General features: G+C 33.1%; 1 protein-coding gene across 2 annotated transcripts in view; it reads left to right on the top strand.

Moving 5' to 3' along the window:
• The first annotated feature begins 432 nt into the window (after nt 1-432).
• mirr (mirror) overlaps nt 433-19,181 on the top strand; it is a 70,131-nt gene continuing 51,382 nt past the window's right edge. Inside the window, exons 1-2 of one of the 2 annotated variants that reach the window (XM_065354482.1) lie at nt 433-533; nt 17,763-18,119. In XM_065354482.1, the coding sequence (XP_065210554.1) occupies nt 480-533; nt 17,763-18,119 (411 nt within the window). In that variant the 5' untranslated portion in view covers nt 433-479. Of the gene's footprint in view, nt 534-10,856; nt 11,455-17,762; nt 18,120-19,181 lie in introns of those variants that run through there. The other variant, XM_065354480.1, reaches the window with a different exon arrangement.

A 19,181-nucleotide genomic window follows, 5' to 3' on the forward strand; every position in this document is an offset into this window, starting at 1 on the left:
ATGCGGCTTTCATATTAACCCCAAGTGCTTTCTTCATTTTTACCCAATTTGCGTTACCATTCAAATCATAGCCTACAACCGCGTTAGCGGCTTTTTTTCGCTCAAGCTACGTTTGCAAAAATTTTCATTTCGTATCGCGCGTCGCGTCGGCATCGTGTTTTATTTCTCTTCGGGTATTTTTGTATGTTGTTTTTTTTTCGTCTCTCTATACTTACGTTACGCATTTATGTGTGTTCGTTTTCTACTATTATTATAGTTTTTCTATATTCGACGAATTATTATCGTATAACGTTTTTCGTACGTACTCTTATACGTATTTCCTCGACTTGGGAGGAAAATCGATTATACCGTCTCGTTTCGTTTGTTTTTGTTTTTGTTTTTTTCAATGCACGAATAAATTCTTTCATATGCGTAGTTATCGTATAAAATTAAAAATTTATTGTTACATAAACGTACATAAAAAATACGTGTAAAAGTAAATGAAAATGCAAATATTACAACTTTACTGCAACACACCACCGAATAAAACAAAGGTAAGTACACGCTGTTAAGACGATAAAAAAAATTCCAAAATGTAAAAATTCTCTATCGAATTACCTAGTTTTCGCTTCGGTGTAATTTCGCCTATGTTTCTCTAGCCATGTTATGGTTTAACAAGGATGCTTATATAGTTACATAATTTGCGCCGTGTATACGAGATGGCTAGCTATACACAACTCGTATCTACACGTTCACGAGACGCCTGCCTGCCAGCTTGGCTGTGTATTTCAGTAATATGTAGATTTTATCACTTGTTACTTTCGGTAAGTAGTTTAATGAATACGTAAACACACCAATGACCCGAGCTCAGATTCGTTTATTCGTTAAATTAATTAATTAAAAAAATACTTGGCTCGTTTTCATTTTTTTTTTCTTGCTCGCTCTCTTTCTGCATTTCTCTGTTTGGACGTATGAGTGTGGCATCTGCTGCTGCGAGTGCTGTGGATGTTGCTAATTTTGTCGCAGATCTAATCAGCTCGCGTTTACTGTTTATTGACACTGACGCTGCGTCAAAACGACTTTTTCTCTTTAATTAACGACGTGAGAAAAAATAAATAAAAGGTTCGATGCGATACGGAATGACACCCATGAGGTGTAATCTCAAATGTGGAATTACGGATGAAAAAATTTTTGAAATCGATATTATTGTAAAACCTGTATTAAGCTGTGATTTTTTACTCTGAATTTTTGAATTGCCACGCAGGTAGGTAGGTATTGATTTCAAATAAAAATGATCAATTTGCTCTTTGTGAAAACTCAGTTATTTAGAAATAAAAATTTGACGTCATTGAACGATTCAATCAGAAATTTCGAAACTACGCAGGTGGTGGTTTTTTTTATGAAATACTTACCTACGTTTATTTAGATACAGATTTAAAATCGAATTCAGGGACCTAAGGAACATTTTGTTTTACTATGATAGGTACATTTAAATTAGGTACTGAGCTTCATATCTCATATATTATGGTAGGTACCTAATTTCGGCTTAGTCCAAACTGGATAAGTGGATAGGAAGGTATCTACTTATCACTTGACTCATCAAATTTCGTTTCAAGAGTCTAAATTCATCAAGACGATGTGAATAAATTCAAAACCTTAGTTAAAATTGGTCGTCTTAAGGAAAATGAAGCTTTCTTATGCATCAACTTCAAAATAAAAATACTTATAGTTTGTGACTTCCTTCTAATCACTTCGATATACTTACTCATTTAAAATTATTCCTAAACATAAAAAAATTATATTGAACAATATACTATAGTTAGAGGCAAAATAGGTACTTATGAGGTTCATTCAAGCGCTTTAAATTTGCAACAAAGTTTGAAAAAATTTCCAACTTTGCATTTGTTCCCTGTCTTTCTAAGTCCTCATGTAAAAGGTTAGATAGGTATATGAGGAGAAAGTGTAATCAATTATTATTCAGATTTATGATAAGTAACATGTATCGTTACTTGGATGAAATTTTGAAAAAGTTTAATTTTTTGCTCCGAATTAAAACGAAATTTAAGCCAGGTTTCTGAAAAAAAAACAAATGTTTCATCTTGATGAAAAACTTGATTTAAAAAATTTGAAAAACTGAAAACTGTTGATTTCTATTTTCTATACAGCACCATTTTGAGATTTATCGGCTGTTATCAGCGTTATTGGTAGAACACTGAGTAGAAGAAGAATTTTTTATAGCTTGAATTTTAATGATTTCAAGTCCCATCTCATCGTTCACGTTAATTTTATAAAAAAAAAATTTTCATTGTAAATTACGTATTTAATCTCTTCTACCTACTAATAGGCAGAAAAGTCGGAAGCTAACACAGGTCTATAGAGCAAATCATACCATAATTTAAGTATGTGGTACCTTACTCTTGAAAAATAATGGAATCAATTAACTTGGTTGGAGATATTTTTTGCAAACAGCACCTCAATTAAAATTAAAAGATCAAGTATGTAATCTATATTCTATACATATAGGTTAAGAATGACGAATCGACCCCTGCCTGAGATTTTGAAATTAACCAATGAAAGTTGATCCTTTTGGTTCATGTCCAAAATCAACGTGAAAATTTTCAGACCGCTTGATCGCCATTTTATCCCATTAAATGGGTGTTTACATTTCGGTTAAAAATTGTCATCTTTGGTAATTTTCAACCAAATTTTTTCAAATTTGTAGCAATGCCAGACACTTGATACCTACCAAAAGTCATTTAATGAAATTTTTCTGACATTTTTTTGAACATATTTTTTCTGTGAAATGCGCATTTTCAATTTTTCAACGGCGGTTTTGGTAACTAGGTACTTCCAGGGTCTCACTCTCTCAGGGGTGCTATATAAAAAAAAAAACAGTGTTGTCAGTTTAAAACGTTCAAAACACTGTTTTAAACGTCGAGAAAAAAACAGACAGTGTTTAAAACAAAATTCTGTTTAAAATGTTTTTTTTTTGTTTTGAACAAGTTTTTTTTCAACTCCAATTTCCTAAAAAAAAACACTTTTTTCAATTTCTCGTTGAAAAAGTAGTGAAACTGAAGAAACTGAATTTTTAGATTTTCATTCTTCTTCCTATACTTTTTTTAAAGGCAAATTTTGTGTTTTGATTTCAATTTTTTAATATTTCTTGAGCCTTATAGCTATTTTATGACGTCGCATCTTAAAAGTTGATGACTGGATAACGTAAGTTTGAAAAACTGAATCCAAAACAAATGAATTTCTCTTAAAAACGTGTTTAAACACATTTTAAACATTGTTTCAAACATAAAAAACGTTTTAAACAAAAAAAAGTTTGTTTTGTCTTTTTTTAAAAAAACCGTTTTTTCCAACACTGCAAAAAAGTATAGGAATCATTTTTCTCAGAATTTTTTATATGTGGGTGCAAGACTCTTAAAAATTTTCAAAAGTGATTAATTTTGGTCGAAATTTTTTTTCTTCATCACGATAGAACGCAACCAACTAACCACCAACCTGCATTTGAACCAAATTTGTATAAACTTTTTCCATGGTTTAGATATTAATTTCATTAAAAAATTTGGATCACGCCATTTTGGAAAAATTTGAAAAAAAAATCGGTTGAAAACATATCTACGAAAGGTAGGTACCTACTCGTAGATATGATTTTTCGACAGAAATTTCAATTTTCACCCCTACTTGAAGGGGTTAGAGGTGATCTAGCGGCCTGAAAATTTTGTTACGGTTTCAACCACAAGGCCCAACTTTAACTTGTTAATTTTAAAATTCCAACCAACGACCGATCCCGCTATTCTTCACCTGCTATAGAATTGATAATTCATTATTTATCCCACAATCACTGTTCAAGACCCAATTTTTTCGATCAAATGGTAGGTACCTACCTTACCTACGTAGTCTACGAAATTTAGCATGCAAGTAGCCAATGGTGAAGATTGTCAACAAAAACCCCACCTAATTTCTTGAAATTTTTTCAAGCTTTTTTCAAAATCGATTTTTTAATTCTGAAAATGATCTCCATCACGTTTCCAGTCATCAGTTGACATGTTTAAAAAAAATGTATTGTTTGCAATCACCTATATTTTCTCAATAAGGCGTAGGTAGGATGGTACCTACCATAAACTTCATTACCTTCATTTTCATTTTTAGGATTTTTTGAGCCATCTTATCGACGATCTATTAAGTACGTGTGACCAAAAAAATGTATTTTGACAGTATTTTCTGACCTGAAAACATTTTCCGCTGCATAAATTCAACTCACGAATCCTGGATTTGCATTCAGCAAGTTGGACTGCCAGAAATGCACTCTTTTTGTTGTTATAGCAATGCTAATCTAGGATGGTGGGGGGGGGGGAATGAGATGAAAACTTGGATTTCAAATTTTTTTTATTACTTGATATCCATAAATAAGGATAAGTTTTTTTAATCACCAGAGTGTCATCTCAAATTTTTCTCTACATCAGGTAGAAGGACAGCTAAATAACTATAGGTATGCCAGATTTATGCCATGGACAGACAAAAATGTGCTGAATATTTTTATGCTAAATTTTTTAAAGATAATTTCTCTGATCTATGTACTATGTTACCTAGTTCTTAAAATTTTTTGATCGTTGGAAAAAAAATGTTTTCTTCAACTTTTTTTTTCAGGTAGAAACATATTATGCTAAATTATGCGAAAATCTCTCACATTTTTCTACGTCTTTTTCGCGTTGAACCCAACAGGTTTTCCTTTTTTCAAAACAAGTTGCCTATACGCTACCTCAATAGGCAACGCCAACATCTTCACACAGCTATTTCCGCATTGATTCAACACGACGCGACGTTGAAAAAAAGGCTGCTGGGAAGAAAAGCGTGGTAAAAATCGATGAAAGTCGCGATAAAAATTTTCATTATATTTTTAAGGAAAAATTAACATCTCTTTGAAAGGTCGTACTGTATATAATAAAGTCTTTTATGTCGTAATTTCGACACGATCAGCACTTGAATCTTATGATGATTTGAAAGCACCGTAAGAAAGCGTAAGTCGTAAGTACATATAAAGCTAGATACGAGCCGACAATTGAAAGAAATAGTCTGAAGTCGAGTTATACCGTAATTAATTAACAAAGATAGCAATGTTACACGTCTGCCGCATAAAAGAACGAAGAAAAACAGTTCTGAAGCAACCTCGAAACTAGGGTTAAAATTAATACTATACAAAACCGTAATAACAATAAGAAGTTAGCGCTTTCATATTGTTAGCGTATAACCCAAATCCATTAGCAACGTTGTAAACAAAAAGAGACACTAGGAGAAAAGGAGAGGGGGAGGTATCCTAAACGAACAATACAACAATATACAATACAGCAGCTTGTTACCAAAAACAAGGGTGTTGTTGTATCACTTCCCTTCGACGCACCGCTACTCACTCGCGGTACATTGTTAAGCTCTTATTGACACTGTTAACGCGAAGGGGACATATCTGTAAAGATGCTTGTATGACAATGGAAACATCAACACTGACAACGATTGGGCCGCGTCTATTTTTAGAGGCGGGGCGAGATTCGATCTTCGAACCTATGGAGACGGTACAAAAAAGTTGGGAGAAATGAGAAAAATAGAGAGAAGTTAGGGGAATGCATTTTTTTTCTATCGGTGGTGGGAGACTTTTTTTTTCCACTACAAACGAGAACAACGAGCGGAGAACTTGAAAGAAAAGAATGCTAGTTAAAGTGTAACAAGACTGACGAGTGCTTTACAAACTAGATTCGCCTTTATGATGTAAAACTACATAAAGCGTTGCTAACCTACGTTAAAACCCTGAATTTAATTAATTCTGAAGGGAATCAGTGGTTGGTAAAATTTTACTACCATTTTTATTAGATACAAGTATAGGTGTAGACACACTTACCTAACCTATTCGTTAAATAAATTTGTGCCACGGTACTGTTTTATTGTATGGGTAGATAGGTACTCGTTACATTGTATTTTATTTTACTTTTTTTTTTTTTTTTTTTTTTTTCATTAACCTAAAATTTAATTGAGATGCCAATTGACGTAAAATATTCATGTAATCGCGCGAGTGTGAAACATTAATTCTGCTATTCCTATAATAAAAATCAAGGTTAACCGCGCGTTTAAATCTTTTTCTTGTTTTCTTTTTCGCATTATGGTAAAATTGGTATCTTTGTAAGAAGAAAATATACACCTTCAACCATTTGATTTTCATTTAGTTTCTTTTTGTGTTTCTAAACTATACTTACCAGTTTTTCAAAATCGTTCTTCACTGATTTCTCGCAAAGGCCAACCCCCTTTCTTCAGGAAATTCTATTTTTCCCTTCTTTTTTTCAGTTCCTTACGGAGACTGAAATAGCTAAAGAATTATTGTTTTAAGTACCTATACATAATATTCGTAATTTATCAAGTTACAGGATGTCCAACTCCAAAGAATAAGAGATTTTGACTTTATCAAAAAGAAGAGAAAATTCTCTACTTACCTACCTACCTACTTGAAAATTGGAAAATTAAATAATCATTATAGAGAACATGGGCGTTTGAGTGATTGTTTTAATGAAACACGAGAGAAATTTTCATTTTGCATTGAAACAAAAACTCAAACGCACATTTTTTCGACTGATGTTCAGTATTTAAAATTATATTTAGGAAAATGTTTTCCATCAAATCGAATTCTACGATTTTTTTTGTTTGGAAAATATGCCTATGACTCTAAATACTTACTTACCTATTTAAACCTTTTCACTCTCGTAAAAAAAATTCAGATTGGTATGACATTCGTTCAGGTACCTATCGTAGACGGATGTACCTATAGGTATAGGTACCTTGAGTTGAAATTTGAAGATCAAAGAAGTTGAGAAAGAACAAAACCTTTCAACGTGTAAAAAAAAATTAATGGAGAATAATGAAACCTTTTTTCAGCAGTTTGTATAATCCAGAAAAATTGAATGTCACTTTTCTCACAATTTTCTTGTTGTGAGACTACCTAAGTATATTAAGTAGATAGGTACCTTTGTACCTAATTGATTAAAAATAGCCTATACTTAGTTCTTAAAAGTTTGACTTTCAGTTTTCTCGAAAGAAAAAAACGACGTTTCATGTTGTGCATGTGTTTCCTTTTTTTCATTCAAAAATAACGCTCTTCAAAAACAGCAAAAACAAAAAATGAACGAAATGAAATGGAATTACTGTAAAATTTAACTTGAGAAAAAATAAAAATTGAAGAAAATTCTCCTCCTCTCGGTATAGGGCTTGAACTCCATGCCTACATAAGTACCTATACGTACTTCAACTGTTGATTAAAATTTGAGTAAATATGTTCCTAGGAACTTTTTTATATTTCACTCAATCAATTTGGGGACAAAACGAAGCATTCACCCCAAGAAATGATTTTATTTTTTTCTAGAATGCATAGTTCCCGAATTATTCTCAAAAAAACTAAGATTTTAATGATATGGACAAAATCTATTTTCATTTTTTTTTAAATTTTATTTTGGTCAGGTACAAACCTATGAAACCTAAACTTTAACATCATTTTTGTTAGAAGTGCACATTCCAAAAAAGGGAACATTTTCTCCCAAAAAAAAAACTCATAGGTACCTAATTGGACCGCTCATTCATGTGCACACTGAACAATCACGGCCCGTGTAAGTATATGTACATAAATAGTACTAGCCAGGATTTTTCTTGGGTGGGGGGCAGGTCGAGATTATAAATAAATCATAAGCAGGCCTTTGCAGGGGAGGGGGGTTCCCCCGGGCCCAGCCTTTTCAACTAGCGAAGGGGCACGGTGTAGTTCTAAAAACACATTCACCAAAATTGCTCTAAAAATGGCCTCATCGAGATTTATTTTCGGTTGAACAGTCGTAATCCACGACTCGAAGCTTTTTTTTTTGCTCTTCAAATTTTCTCCCAGAAGCCGAAATTTTCTCTGCATAGCCCTGGTCATAAGTTGTCAAATATGTGCTTAGATTTTTTAGGTGAGAAGAAGTTGTTGTTTGAAACAATTTTCAATATCTAAGTATATACCTATCTACTTACCATACATACCTATACATATTTTTCACAATTGTTTGAGGAAAAAGTAAAGTAAGCAGATTTCAAGTAGGTACCTAAAAATTTTTCAAAAAGCAAAAAAACGAACTAATTTTTGTACCTACCCAATAAACTTTTTATTTCAATATTATATAAACCTCATCAGGGCCACCGACAAGAGAAGACTAGTGGAGACATTTGTCCTGCTAAGCCCACTTTTTTCAGAGAGTCCACGTTTTTGAAAAAAATTCGTGAACTTCAATTTCAAATAAGAAATGCAAACGTCATTCTTGAAAAAAATGAAGAGTTAATTTTTGAACAGCTATAGAAAATGAAAACTTAATTTCGTTTTTGAAGAGAGCCTGCAAAACTTTATTTTTGAACAGAAAATACGCACCTAAGTACACTATCTTAATTTCTGAAGATGAAAAGAAAAAACTGAAAACTTCTTCTCTGAAAGGAACAAAAGTCATGGGAACTTTACTTTTTTAGAAAAATAAAGTCTCTAGGGAAAAACTTTCTCGAAAAAACTTCTCTAAAAGAAACCTTTCTCCAAAAATTGTTTTTGCACAACATGATTTTGTTCTTGACCTCAACTTTCAAAAAAGAAAACTTGAAATATGAGAAAACTTCTTTTTTTAAAATTTTTTTATTTGCTCTCGGAGACACTAACCTCATCAAGATTTTCAAAAAAAAAAAAAAAAGAATTTCCAATTTATATCTACTTGAAATTGAGATTCGAAATATTTGGCTTTTATACTTAGGTTCTGAACTCTCCAAAGTGCTCAAAATTAAACTCAAAATGAGCTCAAATAAACATTACTACGATGAGTATGCAATGTATGCATAGGTACTTGCAAATACGATAAGGTATACAAAATATGTATAACAGGATAGGTAAATCACTTTTTGGATCAATCAAAAATAAGTAGGTACCGGAGCTTGATAAATTTTCCAAAATTCAGTTTTTATGGGGTGCCTATAAATTTCTACCACCACTGTTGAAGTACTAGGCTAATTTTTAGTAGGTAAGTAGTCGAAATTAGAGGAAACCATAAAATAGAAATTGATAAAGAAAACTTGTCAAACTTATTTTCAATTGACACGAAAATTCATCATTAAGACGTACCTATTTTTGCTACAAGATGGCCCTTGTAATTTATGTTTTGTCATAATACATAGGCTTAAATTCAATTTTTTAATTTTTTTGGCGAGAAAAGAATCTAAAAATAGAACTATTGATTTTTTATGGTAATTTCCGACAAAATACGACGCTACCCTGATCAATATTGGGAAATGGTCCATATTAGGCGACTATATGTAGCACGTTGACGGACTTCGAGATTCAAAGGTATACCTACATAACTTACCTAGTACTAAGAAACGAAATTAAATACCTACGTATAGTCGTACAGAAAAACGAAAACGATTCAATTTTACACACAAATAAGTAATAACTACATACAAAAAGAGCAGATACTACGTAAAAAGGAAAGCGTATATGGAAAAGGGAGAGAGAAAAAAGAGGCATTGGAAGTAGCGAAACTTGTACATATAAAACACGGTGTCCTCAGTAGGCCACAAAACCGAACAAACAATCTACAACGAAACTATTTTAGTACAGACGTTAAATTTTTCACGCGGTGAGGCTTGTTTTGCGAATTTGCAGAAAAACTTTTTCCTATATCGTTACAGTACACTGTTGAGTATATATAGCACCGTACAGAATAGTTTGTATCGTTATATAAGTAAGTATATAAGTTGCAATTTCGTTAGGCCATATTTCGTATACGCAGTTATAGAAGGAGGGGACATGCGAGGGGTATAGGTATACGTTCAAGGGGCTACAAGCGAATAGCAAAAAGTTGTGTAAAAGCGTAATGTAAAATTCAAATACAGCGGAAAAAGCAAATAGAAGCGTTTAGAAAAGCAGCCCCTTGCACAGGTTAATACATTGTATTTAAAGTGCGGTAATACAAGACTCATGTAGAGAGAGTGAGCAGAGCGCCGAGTTTAATGTTTATCGAATTGAATAACCCCGTCACGCGGGGTGGGGGTTGGCGAACGGGACGATAGAGAGGGAGGAAGAGGGAATGAGACGAAGGCCGAGGGGTTTTGTCGGACAAACTGACGAACAAGGAGGTCATAACATGGAACAAGCGTTTCTGGATCCCCGCCGAAAAATAGACCTTTTTCGGGGTAGTTATTAGGAACACGTTGTAACTAGGACAACTTCAAGAGTTTCTCCTCCGATGTGCTGCCTGCGTAATAGAACACATTGTATATTGTAGTTAGTGTTGCTATACGTAAATACAGCAGTGTTACCTATACCGGCGAATTCGAATAACCACAACGTACTAACGATGAAAATGGCTATAGAAGGAAAACCGAAATGTAAGCGTATAGAAATATCTGAAAATACGTAAAAAAAAATTAGTATCTTTGGAACGTCTGCTGATTAATATTCTGTTATTGCCCGGAATACGATCGATTTGATGGCAGGGTAAGAGTGCTGCGCCGTTGAATGATAATTTTTTTACATTTTATACACGACGACGATATAAAGAGAGGAATAAACCACCAGCCACGACCAATGTTTCGCGTCGCGACAGTCTTCGCTAACAACACTGGTAGTGGTACCCTACCTAATCTCACCGCGCCGCGCGTAGCTGGAGGGGAAAGATGACAGCTCGGGGCGAGGCGAACGCCCCACTTTGCAATCTACGTATTGTGATAACTCGCTACTGTGTCACATTCGGTCCCCACCTACTAGCCAACTTAACCCCACCTACTCACAAAAATCAAAGCGACTACACGCTGTCCCGCCACCAAAAAATTCGACCGTTGGCCTAAACTGATAACAGCTGTAGTATATCGGTTTGACACCTCAAGACGGCTTCCGTGTACCTACGCGCGATACAGTCTATTCGTAATCTCACCGGTAGCTAATTTTTCTCTCGCTGTTTTTCGATTTTCTCTTTGATTTTTTCCCATTTCTACACGTTTGTTTGTTTTTCTTGTATTTTTTCGTTCGTTTTATCGCACGTTTTAACCCGAGTTTTTAATTCATACGACGTTTTCGTTTATTATTATTTTTTTCTTGTCAACGTTCAGTGCTGAATTCGGATTGTTTTTATTTATTACACTTACCTATTAATTGATATGCGATAATTTTACACATTCGGACTTTTTTACGTATACTCGTGTTTCGTATTCGGATGTTGATCAGTGTTATATTTCAACTATGAAAAATTTTGATTGTTTACATCGTATCTTTAAGTTGAGAAATATTGAAACACTCGAAGGTTGTCTTTCACTATCCTGGGAAGTATCAGTTTGCTGAGGAGGGCCACCGTTTTGGTGTGTCCCTCTTCGTACAATATGTCACGGTACACAAACATACCAACAGTAGATATTGCTACGTCTCGTTGTCTTCAGGTTAGTACAATTTTTTCAATGATAAGAGAATATTTTTCATCGAGTACCTACTGATAAGAGATCAAGAGTTATTAAATGTGTTCCTATACCCAGCCAATCATTTATGCTGATTCAGCAATGATAACGATGTTAAGCCCTACCCATATCTCAAGTGAAAAAAAATATTTATATCATCAAGCAGTGAATTTTGACTACTTCAGATATTTGAATATACTTTACCTACTTGAGGTAGTTTTATGACCATGAGGGCATTATGTGATAACTCAAAAACGAATAGATCATCTAACTATGTTAAGAAGGTATAAATCAACCAGAAGATGAGAACAGCACTATTTACATCTATAGTTTTGGGATTTAACCTCATATCAAACCATTGTGGAATCAGATATTTTTTTTAGACTTACCTATGGTTAAAAAGATTTGTCATTTGATACTCATAGAGGTATATTTACTAAGTACATAACATATCTGCTTATGGCATGGTACTTGAAATATTATGTTTATATTCTATCAATTTTTTTGTGCTGGTCCAAATTGGCTGCGAAAAGGTCTCTATAGTAAATTTAAAAAAGTGAAAAATCATTTGAACTGCTCAATTGTCAACATTTACCTGCAGTGATTATTGCTTAAAGTACCTACATATAAGTATGTATATACGATATAGATAGGAGAAATGTATACCTACATAGGTGAAGAAAAAACTCTGTCAACAATTTAAAAGAACTGCTAAGTATATAGGAATTATCTTAAAACACCTAGATACCTAAAAAATTATTTTGAAAACTCAGGGATGGAAAATTTCATAAAATTAATCTGCAAACTTTTTACCTGATGTTCGCAAAACTATAGTAGAGGAAGATGAGGGAGGGGGGAATACAATTTATGGATAGTGTATACGCAGGCTAGAGCAGTTCATAAACTATCAGCTATTGTATAATCATTTGAGGAAAAACAGCTGTAAAAGTGTGAAAATTTTTGCAAAATTGGTGATATTTAATTACCCACCAACGTAAATGTAAATTTCAAAAACTAGAAAACCATAACAAGCGCAACTATAAGCTTTGAAAACGCATGTTAGTGTGCTATCTCTTCCACTCCTTTCTCTCCTCTCCTCTCTACCATACCTAATGCATATCTTCCTATGTATTTTCCACCAATGTATATAGGTACCTACCATCCTGCCTAAAGCTGCTTAATATAAGTGAGGTTGCTTTGAAAAAAATTGACCAAATTGAGCCAAACACTTTATTCGAATAAAATTAAATGAATAAAGAAACAGGTAAAACCAAAATTGGACAATTTTTTGAAGTTGAGAAAAAGGTACAATGATACAAAGATTCTCCAGTGAGTTGAGGATAATAATTTTTTTACAAGAAATTGAGTAAAATCTGTTTGAATGATTTCAAAATTATACGTAAATTATTAAGTTGACTTTGGTAAAAATTTCTCAATTTTTCCAAAGGAGTGAAATCACTTTAGGTAATACTTTTTCCAGTTTTCCAGAGAGTGCAGGACACCCTGATAGGGGAGTTTTGTATAGTTGTTCGTCGGTGAATAATTACCCATAAGTACCTAGGTATACCTATTTATTTTATTGTCTTTCAAAAACAAAAATTTTTTCAAAGTGACAGTGCATTCTAATTAATATTTTTTTCAAAGGTTAGGAAAAGCAATGCGTTTTTATTTATTTAGATTACGAAATTCACAATGAAAATTGATAGGTAGGTACCTATTTACCCTGATATTCCGATTTATGATGACTTTAACCAGCACGTGGCTCTCTCTTGTAAAATAATAAATAGTGTGATGGGATATAGGTATACCAAGTGCTTATCGAATAGGTACCTACGTAATAAGTACCTCACCAACTAGGTATTTTTTTAATGATCTTATCTTATTAATAAATTAATGGAAACTTTTCAAAATTACTATCTACCTAATAAAAACATTTTTCTTGGACGTAGATTATTCTTACATTAAGTATATTTACTTATGTAGCATATCTCGTATCAGTGTCAGTTGTTTACGATGCGTAATTATATTAGGACCGATTCATTTGGCACTGATGCTTAATCAGTGTTAAATTTAGTTCACCTAAACGATTCAACGTCACTGCAGTATGTGTATCGAAAATAAAAAAAGTGAGATCTTACTAATATAAAAAGTGAGATGGAGTAATTATTCGATGCCAAGATGAAATTACATAGGTAATATCATATGTATATTTAGGTGGTTCTAAATAGGTTCTTTATAAGCGTAGCATTTTTAAATATGAATTTACTTCGGTTGAAAAAAATTAATTAAACTCGTTAAGTATAGGTAAAGACGTGCTTTTTTCTAAAATATTGGATAGGTATTCTTATCCTTCTATTCAAATAAAATCTACAGTGGTAGACAATTTTCAATTTTCAAGCCAAATCGATGAACTATGCAGAAGGGGGAGGGGGAGAAACTTCAGATAAAATCGATTAAAAGTCTAAATCGAAAAGGTTGTTCTGCGACTGCGGATAAATCCATTCATTTTTTCCATAATATACATTTCTTCAATATATTCGGAATGTAGAATCTTTGGCCATTTCAATATTTTAATTATTTTTTAGTAGGTACCTTATGCTAGAAAATTTCTTCAGAATCATGGTTCACATTTTTTTAAATAATATACTTACCCAAATTCTAAACAATTAGAACCACAACACAAACAATAATTTGAACAATTAGATACCTAAAATTATTATAATATGGCTACATTGCTGGACATTTTCCTCAGGAAACCTGTAGATTTTTAGACTAACAATTCAAATTTCCCAATTTTTTCAATTCATTATTTTATGGTAATATTTTCACCATTACATATAAAAAAATTTGACACCATAAAATTTTGCTTGGTAGCCAATTTTGCTCACATTAAATGTGCTCTCTCCTTTGCCTTTAATTTCAATGAGTAAATTTATAATTTATTCAGTAAAACATCAGTACCCCTCTCAACCAATTACCTAACCAATAATCCAGAAATATAATTTGAAAAATTTCGGTGATGTTTTGGCTATGATTTTTAAAATTAAATTTGGAGCTACATATATAAGATTCAGCACGTGTTGTTGAAATCATTATTTACCATACCTACCTACAATTTGGCAGCTGGCATTAAGTAGGTAAGTATAGAAAACACTCGTCCAAATTGACAAATTTAGCGGAACATCACTCATTTTCTAATTGCCAACGAGCTTGTGTGAAAAAATTGGGAACTAATTTGGATCGAATGCAAGTTTTATTTAGACAAATTGTCTACTTCGAAATAATATTTTTCGAGCCAATAAAAAAAGTACAACTATTTTGAATTAAAAACAATCTCAAAAAAATTGAGCAAGAAAATGTTTATTTTTCACAAATTTATTTTCAAACACCAATTTTTGTACTATGTATGTACATTTTTTTTTGCATATTTTTGATAGGTAGGTATATACTCGTAGGTGCTTCTTTACGGTTTTCAACGGTCTTGCTTATTTTTTTTTCTACTTTTGACCTAATTTTTTGCCAAATTACGAAAAAGCTCTGTTTTTTTTTTCAAATTTTTAAATGAAACTTTGAATCTTTCTATTACACCTATTTACTCTACTCTTCATTCGGAATTTTGAGATTATTGGTTTCATTTTTCCTTGAACAACGAAGAATTGAAAAAATGTGACTCGAAGAAATTTCAACTCATCAATCCCCCTCCCCTTCAAAAAAATAAATGGCCTGCTGAACATTTTGCTTTAGTCTCTCTTTTTCGTGTTGCTTTGATTTCTAGATGGGTACCCTTCTAGCTAAATTTTGAATTTTAATTTCAACTGAGTTCCAAATACATTTGTCCAATTTCCTATATCAGCTGTAATAAATAAAAAAAAGGTCATTCCTATTCATTAATAGTTGTTTGAAAAAACCACACTGTTTCTCTTACTTTAGATACCTGAATATTTCCAAAATTGAAAATCAAATATCTCCTACAACCTGTGAAATTACACCCAGACATGGTTTACTTACCTAATAATATACCTTCAAAATAAGAAAAAGGGTACCTATAAAAAATTGCTCACTCGTTCGCCTAAAATATCAAACTTTGATTGGATTTTTACGACGTGAACGTGTTGCTTACGCAGTTTATAAAAATTCTGTCGTCGCGTTGCAATAAATTTCCACATGTAACTATACTATATACGTGTCTCCACGCTTCGGTTAGGCAATTTTTCAAAAGTTGGCATAGGTAAAGATACAAACAGCCATAAATTAACACGGGCTGGTTGTATGATTTATCATTTCTTCGGAGCTTGAACATTTGCAACAAATTCGGATTTGCATTTCAGAATTAGTTAAAACTCAGTACCTATCAGTATGTGCATAATTTTTTTCACTTTCTTAGTGTCATTCTTAGTTAAGTAGGTTTATCTAGCCTCCTATAGGTGTGTGCAACAGTGTCCTTTTCTTCAACGCAATACGCGCAGTTTTCAACAAATTTACCCCCTCCTCCTCCTCCTCTCCATTCACGTATTTTTCCAACAAATGTAAGAATATGATTTATGCATACAATTTTTTGTATAGTTTACTTTCAAAATGATAAGATAAAACCGAAAAACAAGTTTCACTTTTCGTTCTTCCCTTGTAACATTTAAATATGTAGTAAAAATTTTCTCAAAAATGGAACAAAAACATGAAATTTCATAGCTTTTTTTTAGTATTTTTTGGTTTCCTGAACACCATACCACCTAACTATACAATATACATAGTTATATGAGAAATAGTTTGTAATCTTTTACGACTTTTTGGCTTTTTTCGTCAACTCGTAAAAAATGTAGGTGATATACTAGATAACCGTGTATAAGTAAATGGGAGTACTACCTATATACTTTTTGTTTTCTAGTAAGTAGTAAGTACTATATCGTACACAAGGAGTATATGAGTACACGTCATCGATGACTACATGGAAATTTTCGATATTGTAACATAAAACCGATTAGTGTCAGGTGAAATTGTTTTAAAATCCGAACGCCTACTGGTAAAGACAATAGTGATCCGCCTTGCTCCTAAACTACCACGTAAGAAGATTACTAAATGGAAACATTACAAGTGAATAACACCCATCTTGTTCTTTTTAAATATGTATATTTGATAATACGATAATATGAAAATTAATTTTTACACCGCTCTAGGATCTCTATAAATCTGGATGTTTTTGAAAAAAAAAAAAATGCCCCTACTTATAAGCACGATAACGATGACTTGCGTAAAAACAATCTCAAAATTAATACTTCTATTTGGAATATATTTGTAATTACAAGCTTGTTGGTCATGTTGAAGGGCTGTGGTTCAAACATAAATATTCTAGTTCGATATGCGCGCATAAGGAAAACAATTGAAGTGGTCGTTTAAATAGGCGTAAGTATAGAATTTAAACTTGTAAAATGATAAAAGTATTTTTTTTCAACTCGATTTGAGCATCTTATATAAATCTTTAACGACGGATATATTCACGTGCTATTTGCCTCCCAGGTGAATTTGTACTCATACCACTTACTTAAAACTATGTTAAAGTTACCTATAGGTGTACCTACACCTATATTTTAAAAAACGTGTTTCGTTAAGGTACTCATATTACTGGACAATACATCATTGGCGGGCGTTAAACCGCGTACATTCGAATAATACTTCAAATTTCTCGCTCAATTTTATACAAATAGTTGAAATAGTCACGCAAACGAATACAACGACGTCGCGGCTAATCGAATGAGCAAATCATGCTCATACACAAATGTAGCTATAATAGGCATATATACGTCGCTATAGGTACGCGTTTATACAAAATATATAAGGTCCTGATTTGAAGTGTAAACACTTGAAAAATGTGACATCAATAGTGAAGCGTGAGGTGACAAAGAATAACGTATAAACCTTATAAAAACACCGTTCATTCGTATGTATCTGCTATTCGAATGCAGTGAATCACGAATAAGATTGTGCCGATGAAGCGAAGGGCGCGAAAGAATAACTCGATTTAGAATATACAGCGTTGAAAAACACTCTTGCAATGTAACAAAACCTTTGCGTGGAAAATACCGCCGTCCAGGCCGCCTTTAAAGTGCTGTACGATTGCGGTATGTCGATCCGGACTCGATATCGAGTCTTTGACTGTGGGTAAATTTCACCTTTTGAACTTGCCAGAGATCCATAGAATCCCTTTCGGATCTCATGAGAAATTGAAATGTTGATAGAATTAGATCCGCAGCAGCGAATGTTAAGTACCTATAGCTAATTGTGGATTTTGTATTTTTCAGACGGCATCTTCAACACATTCTTCATCATCTAGTCCGCCAACTACCAGATCTTCATCTTCACCGATATCCGCCATTAGAACCACGGCCATAACCAGTCCTTCCATTGGTACCAATCAAAATAGCCCGACGAATTGCGCGCCCAGGTGTTGCGACACCGGCAGACCGCTTTTCACCGATCCTTTAACCGGCCAGACTATCTGTTCCTGCCAATATGATATTTTAAATTACCAAAGATTAGCTGCTTCCGGTGCTACAGGGTTACCAACGTTATCAATGTACGGAACACCATATCCAGAAGGTATGGCCGCCTATTTTCCCGCCTTGGGAGCCGATCAAACACCATTCTACACGTCTGCGGTGAGTAAACTTTGCATATGTGCAGTGATTTTAGTTTTGTAAAGTTATCTGTATAGGTAGTCTGTGCTGTATGGATAGATAAGAATGTGGGCTAGGCGTAGGTATATTTTAGACGTGGGCCTCTTCCTCCCCTCGTGAACTAAGTAAATAGTTGGAAAAGCCACGTCGTACTGGTTGTATTGCTCGCTGATACCTTCGAGAGATCCAAATTCGTATTTGTTGACAATTTTTTGAAAATATTTTATGAAATGGAGTCAGGAGTGAAAAAAATCATAATATCTTACGCAATATTCGATAAGACATAATATTATTTAATTTACCCCAATATACTCGAAAGGGGAACTGGGAACCTGTTCAAAGCTGGCACATAGCAAGAGCGTGCCACTCACCTCTCACAGCCAAATTAAGAGTCGAGCGAAGTTGATTTTTCGATTTTTGGAAAATTTATTTAAATGGTAGAAGTATTAGTCCCTTTGCATGAGTACTGAGTAGGGTGGTTATAGGTACATATAATTTCACAAAAACAACAAAACTTCACTTAAAAATTTAGAAATCGGATCAAAAGTAAGTCGATTTTGGTGCATCTTACATTTTTAGATTTTTACTTGTACATGTAATTCTTTTTTTTATTAAAAATTAATGTCCCTACGAATTAATATAAATTGTACGACAGGAAGCACAGGCAAAATCTGCAGCTATTTTATAAAAATTTAAAAAATTTTAAAAAGTTTCTTACCATAAATGTACTTTGAAAGTTCAACATTTACTTTTGAAATGTGAATGGCATGCTCCTTCTGTGTGCCAAATTTTGACTCGATATCCTTCAACTTTTCCTGCTACTTATAATATTATGGGTAAATACATAGCTAATATATCTTACCTACTGGGCTACTGAGAAAAAGAAAAACAAGCAATGAATTATTGAAAATCTCTACCAAAAACGCAGTCACCTACCTTAATATTGAAAATTTTCAGAATATTATTCAAATATAGGTAAGCACTTTGAGGCCAAAAAAAACATTCAGGGGGATGAGGTGGATGAATATACCTAAGTACGAGTAC

The sequence above is a fragment of the Planococcus citri genome, chromosome 3, assembly GCF_950023065.1.
Source record: "Planococcus citri chromosome 3, ihPlaCitr1.1, whole genome shotgun sequence".
Classification (NCBI taxonomy): Eukaryota; Metazoa; Arthropoda; class Insecta; order Hemiptera; family Pseudococcidae; genus Planococcus; species Planococcus citri.